This window comes from Ursus maritimus, unplaced genomic scaffold, assembly GCF_017311325.1.
Source record: "Ursus maritimus isolate PB19 unplaced genomic scaffold, ASM1731132v1 scaffold_1, whole genome shotgun sequence".
Classification (NCBI taxonomy): domain Eukaryota; kingdom Metazoa; phylum Chordata; class Mammalia; order Carnivora; family Ursidae; genus Ursus; species Ursus maritimus.
Window position 1 is genome coordinate 43,263,382 of NW_024423343.1, and position 6,950 is coordinate 43,270,331.

At 33.1% G+C, this 6,950-nt stretch overlaps 1 protein-coding gene across 1 annotated transcript; it reads left to right on the top strand.

Annotated features, from left to right (window-relative positions):
• The first annotated feature begins 256 nt into the window (after window positions 1–256).
• MSTN (myostatin) lies at window positions 257–5,245 on the top strand. Its single transcript, XM_008687262.2, has 3 exons — window positions 257–629; window positions 2,442–2,815; window positions 4,865–5,245. The coding sequence occupies exons 1-3, from the start codon at window positions 257–259 to the stop codon at window positions 5,243–5,245; spliced, it is 1,128 nt and encodes a 375-aa protein (XP_008685484.2).
• The last annotated feature ends 1,705 nt before the right edge of the window (window positions 5,246–6,950 follow it).

Consider the following 6,950-nt stretch of genomic DNA (forward strand, 5'->3'; position numbering starts at 1 on the left):
GACAGACAGGGTTTTAACCTCTGACAGCGAGATTCATTGTGGAGCAAGAGCCAATCATAGATCCTGACGACACTTGTCTCATCAAAGTTGGAATATAAAAAGCCACTTGGAATACAGTATAAAAGATTCACTGGTGTGGCAAGTTGTCTCTCAGACTGTACAGGCATTAAAATTTTGCTTGGCATTACTCAAAAGCAAAACAAAAGTAACAAGAAGAAATAAGAACAAGGAAAAATATTGTACTGATTTTAAAATCATGCAGAAACTGCAAATCTATGTTTATATTTACCTGTTTATGCTGATTGTTGCTGGTCCAGTGGATCTAAATGAGAACAGTGAGCAAAAAGAAAATGTGGAAAAAGAGGGGCTGTGTAATGCATGTACTTGGAGGCAAAACACTAAATCTTCAAGAATAGAAGCCATAAAAATTCAAATCCTCAGTAAACTTCGTCTGGAAACAGCTCCTAACATCAGCAAAGATGCTATAAGACAACTTTTGCCCAAAGCTCCTCCACTCCGGGAACTGATTGATCAGTACGATGTCCAGAGAGATGACAGCAGTGATGGCTCTTTGGAAGATGACGATTACCACGTTACGACGGAAACGATCATTACCATGCCCACCGAGTGTGAGTAGCCCTCTTAGTGTATATCAACAATTCTGCTGACTGTGGTTGTAGTGTTTATGAGAAACAGATCTATTTTCAGGCTCTTTTAACAAGCTGTTGGCTTGTATGTAAGTAGGAAGGAAGAGTTTCTCTTTTTTAAGATTTCATGAGAAATACACTAATGAGACTGAAATCTGCTGCATTGTTTCGTTGGAGAGCTAAAAAGCCAGAAGGAAATAAAAATTAAATGCTTGCATGGCACTCATGTTTAGTTTAATATGACAAATATAACATGCTTACGCTCTCACAGCTTAGTACCACCAAGGCAATGACTGGGAGCTACTACAAGCAATGTTAAAACCTCACATGAAATTTCATAATTGCATTTGCTTGCCTGAAATATGCATTTGTAATAACAAGTTTTTTTTCCCTCTAAAAATAGAGAAAGGTCTTCCTTTGAGCTTTTGCTAAATGCCTAGAATGACTTCCGTTATTCAAAACTATTTCTCACAGTGTTTTTGTGGTCTTCACAAATTAAAATATTTAATCTTGAAAGCTATGACATTGGAGAGTATAAAAAAATGTTTTAAAAAAATTAATGTATTAGGAAGACCAAAGATGCAGTAAACATAACATAATGACTATTAAGAGCTAATTATCAGAAAATGCCTAGGAAATAAACATTTTAATTAAATAGGTTATGGCTCACAAAGTCCCACTTATAATACCTTGGCCATGGCACTATTGTTGAGAGTCCCTGGTGTGCATATTTCCAGGCAGGCACATGGCTTAATAACCTTCTAAAATATTGTTTTAGTCTTCATAAGAGGGAGGAAGCTATTACCTATAGTATCTACCTTGCTTCTGAAAGATAATATATTTCATACCATTCCATTTGCAGTCATTTCAAAACTATACTCAAGGAAAGGCAGACAGGCATCTTAACAGAGAAGGCAAGATAAGAAAGATTTTATGCCATGTGTCTGTGGTCTTACTTTAAACAGTGCTTTTTACACTTTAAATTTGGACTCAAAACAGTTTCAAAATATTGTTTTCCTTATTGGGTGATCACATTATAATGCAACAAATAATTTTCCTTGAAGACTCTGCTACCAAACAGTCCTGGAGGAGATTTCCCTTATTTGTAAACAATCTTGGAAAAACAAAAGGAAAGAAACTGCTAGTGCTTCTGCTTACAATGACAACCTGGCTCTAAAGACAGTATTTTCTAACTGTTGAGATAGCCTGAATGTAACATTCACATTTTTGTGCTAATTACCTGATTCGTTTTGTTCCTTTAGGGTTATTCCAGAGCCAAAACATAACAGATGTGCTATATTTTCTAATTCCCCAGGCTCAGTTAGTTGCTCAGTGTGTCTTGTCCCCAGGTAATTCAGGCCTGGGGGAAGGGTTCCTTCTTCCAGACTGATTGGTACAGCTGCTCAGTAAGTGTAACTACTCAGATTCCCAAAGAATTCTAAGTGGATGTTCCTCCACGGTGTCTCTTGTTCTCTCTAATCATCATCATTTTAAAATTTCATCCACTGTTCATTCTTTCATAGAATTCTCCTTAGTCCACAGCTCTCTGGAGAGGGAGTAGATTCCTCATAAATAGCTGAAAAAATACGTATCTAAAAAATTCTGAAAAGCTGGAGGAATTATTTTCTTTGATATTTTTCTGAATTATGAATGAAATCCTACATGCTTTTTCACTTTAAAATATGCATTTTAAATGCATATGGAAAAAATGCTTACCAATTAATATAAAGGGACTTGTTCATTTTTTTGAGAAATAATTTCAATAACTATTTTTCTTTTCTTATTCACTTATAGCTGATCTTCTCACGCAAGTGGAAGGAAAACCCAAATGTTGCTTCTTTAAATTTAGCTCTAAAATACAATATAATAAAGTAGTAAAGGCCCAGCTGTGGATATATCTGAGACCCGTCAAGACTCCTACAACAGTGTTTGTGCAAATCCTGAGACTCATCAAACCCATGAAAGACGGTACAAGGTATACTGGAATCCGATCTCTGAAACTTGACATGAACCCAGGCACTGGTATTTGGCAGAGCATTGATGTGAAGACAGTGTTGCAAAATTGGCTCAAACAGCCTGAATCCAACTTAGGCATTGAAATCAAAGCTTTAGATGAGAATGGTCATGATCTTGCGGTAACCTTCCCAGGACCAGGAGAAGATGGGCTGGTAAGTGATAACTGAAAATAACATCTAACAACAAACATTGTTACGTTTTTATTCATTATGTGAATGAATAATAATGGAAAAAATCACTACCCATTTCCTCTGCTTATAAGTCAGACAAAGGTATCTTACTCCAATGGTAGCCCTGTACCCAATAAAAGTAGGTGTCTAATTTCATATCCTATGAAATACCCCCTTGATACTTTTATTTTGCATGAAGATTAAAAAAACAGTTATGCCATAGTCCTTAACTTCTCAGGGATTTCTTTCAAATTGGAAATGAAATATAAAGTGCTTTTCATTGATATGCTACAGGATTACATGAATAAAAACGTGAAATCCTCATAGTGGATTCTACTACATATCCAACAAATTAAAAATTTTTTCCCCAGAAGAATGCCAAATGTGTTGAAATTTTTTGGTTTAAATAAGCAGAAAAAAGAAACTTGAAAAATTATAATGAAAATAAAATGCTTTTATTTATAGCTGTTAACTAAGTATGATATGTTTAAGCTTACATCTTATTAAATATACTATAATTAAGGTCCCTCATGATAAATATGTTTATTATTTTGCAGACTGTTGCTGCACTGATGTATATGTAGATTACTTTGTGAATTACCCCTAATAAAATTTAAATTTCTAGACTAGTTAACCTTTGTCACCTAGCTTATTTCTAAGCTGCCTCACGATTTTTGTGCAAGAGTTTACTTAGGTAATGCCAACTAATTTAATATGAGTCCGAGTATATGACAATACTTCACATATTAAAAATTTATAAAAACCATTTTAAACCCTAGTATAAATTTAGAGTTACTCACACTTCTGGCTTACCTGTGCTTTCCCAAACTTATTTAATGTGACCATACATTCAGCTTCCATCCATTGACATAATTTAGAACAAAAGATTATACTTGCAAATAATAAATGCTATCTTTTTAGTTTTTAAATGGTCTTGGTTATAAAGAGTATATAATTAGTAAGTCAGTCTACTTTGAATAAAAACATATTCTTTAAAAGATAACATAATTTTTCAAATAATTTATTTTTCTTTGAATATGCTACATAAAATGTGATTAACTTATAAAATGATGCTTTTTTTATAGTATTAAATAACAATAATTACCAGGGTTATTTTGATTTTGATATAGGATAAAAACTATTATTAATTATTTAAGAAAGTATTCTTTTTTACAGGTAGCATTTTAATGATCAAAGTTGGTAATGTGACAGAAGTTTTAAGTATTATTAAACAGATTATTATTAAACAAATTAAACATAATTATTAATGACACATTCCTCAGATTTTTCATGTAAAAGGAAAAGTCTCAAATGCATTAAAAGATGGGGGCAAGGGAAGAGCTAGCAAATTATTGTTTAAATATATGAACAGAAACATTTTTCAGTGAAAGAATAAAGTGAAATACTATTGTATCTTCTGAATGTGTGCCTCACTCTCATAAGAGTTTTTCTTTCCAAATCAATATGCATACCACTACTTTCATTACCTTACTTCTCTTTTTCCTATTACAATCCATTTAGTGCTGGGAGGTAACTATTTTGCTCTGGTTTTAATAGCCAAGTTTCCCCAAGTAAAGATCTAGGGAACAGAGGATGGATGAATATACCTATTCCTCTAGGAGTCATCAGACATATTTAGCCAAGATATTTAATCAGGAAGAGAGGGAACTAACCTCTTCCTTCCTCCATCCTGTCTTCCCTCCTCTTCCCCTCTCCTCCCTCTGTCCCTTTCTTCCCATAAATATTTTCAGAGCATCTGTTATGTGCCAGGCATTCAGATACTCAAGCTGGGGAAAACAGAAATTAAAAAGACATAGATCTGACCACAGGGAATTAGAATTGCTGCTATATTCTTTGAGCCATAAGGGAAGAATCAAGCCTAGTGTAAATTGAAATACCTTAATGCTGTGTCTTTAAAAAATAAATGTGGTAGAAGCAAAATAATTAGTTTCTTCAAGGATGACTTCTCGAGGTAGGAAAGTGTTTCGGGACCTCTTAATATTACTAATTGTTCTTTTCCTTTTCACACAGAATCCCTTTTTAGAAGTCAAGGTGGCAGACACACCAAAAAGATCCAGAAGAGATTTTGGGCTTGATTGTGATGAGCACTCAACAGAATCCCGGTGCTGTCGTTACCCTCTCACTGTGGACTTTGAAGCTTTTGGATGGGATTGGATTATTGCACCCAAAAGATATAAGGCCAATTACTGCTCTGGAGAGTGTGAATTTGTGTTTTTACAAAAATATCCTCATACTCATCTTGTACACCAAGCAAACCCCAGAGGTTCAGCAGGCCCCTGCTGTACTCCCACAAAGATGTCCCCAATTAATATGCTATATTTTAATGGCAAAGAACAAATAATATATGGGAAAATTCCAGCCATGGTAGTAGATCGCTGTGGGTGCTCATGAGATTTATATTTGGTTCATAACTTCCTAAAACATGGAAGGCCTTCCCCTCAACAATTTTGAAACTGTGAAATTATATACCATAGGCTATAAGCCTAGAGTATGCTACAGTCACTTAAGCACAAGCTCAGTATAGGGACTAAAAGAGAGAATATATGCAATGGTTGCCATTTAACCATCAAAATAAATCATACAATAAAAAGTCTTAATGATTTCCAGAGTTTTTGAACGAGGAGATCGAATTACATTTATGTTCATATATATTACAACATATCCAGGTAAATGAAAGCAATTCTCCTTGTGTTCTGGCGAATTAAAGGAGTATGCTTTAAAGTCTATTTCTTTACAGTATCATTCAATATCTACAGAGAAATCTATATGTAGTATTGGTAAAATGCAGGATTGTTATATACCATCATTTGAATCATCCTTAAACACTTGAATTTATATTGTATGATAGCATACTTGGTAAGATGAAATTCCACAAAAATAGGGATGGTACACCATTTGCAAGTCCCCATCCCTATTATGATCTGTACAGTACATTAACAATCCATGCCAATGGTGCTAATACGATATGCTGAATGGCTGACATGATCAGGTTTATCGAATAAAAAACATTCAGTAAAATAATAAGTTTCTCCTTTCTTAAGGTGCATTTTCACACCTCCAAATGGGGAATGGATTTTCTTTAGTGAAAGAAGAATCATTTTTCTAGAGGTCAGCATTCAATTCTGTAGCATACTTGAAGAAACCGCATTATCCTAAAAGGCAGTCAAAAAGTATTCTTTTTTAATCAGGATTTCAAAATTATAGCCTGCCTTTGCAACACTGCAGTTTTTATGATAAAATAATGGAAATGACTGATTCTATCAATATTGTATAAAAAGACTTTGAAACAATTGCATTTATATAATATGTATACAATATTGTTTTGTAAATAAGTGTCTCCTTTTTTATTTACTTTGGTATATTTTTACGGTAAGCACATTTCAAATTAAGTATTAAGGCACAAAGACATGTCATGTATCACAGAAAAGCAACTGCTTATATTTCAGAGAAAATTAGCAGAGTAAATAGTGGTCTTAAAACTCCATATGCTAATGGTTAGATGGTTATATTACAATCATTTTATATTTTTTTACATTATTAACATTCACTTTTGGATTCATGATGGCTGTATCATGTGAATGTGAAATTTCAATGGTTTACTGTCATTGTATTCAAATCTCAACGTTCCATTATTTTAATACTTATAAATATTATTAAACATACCAAAATGATTTAACTCTATTATCTGAAATGCAAAATAATAAACTGATGATATCTTAACAAGAATTGTTAATTTTATTTTATAATTCAATAATGAATATATTTCTGCATATATTTACTTCTATTTTGTAAATCAGGATTTTGTTAATCAAATTCATTGTACGTATGACTAAGTGAAATTATTTTCTACACCTAATGTGTAGAAACAATATAAATTATATTAAAGTGTTTTCACCTTTTTTTGAAAGACACAACAGTTTTATGTTATAATGATTAATTCTGGATTTCTGACTTCACTTTACTATAAAAGTCTAATGGTTTAGCATAAAAGTTTGGTTTAGGAATTTTAGGTCTGCTACTGGAGTTCTCATGAGTGAAATTCGTTAAATTGGTTCTGACAAGTTGCTTTAAATATACGAAAGCAAGGACTAGTTAT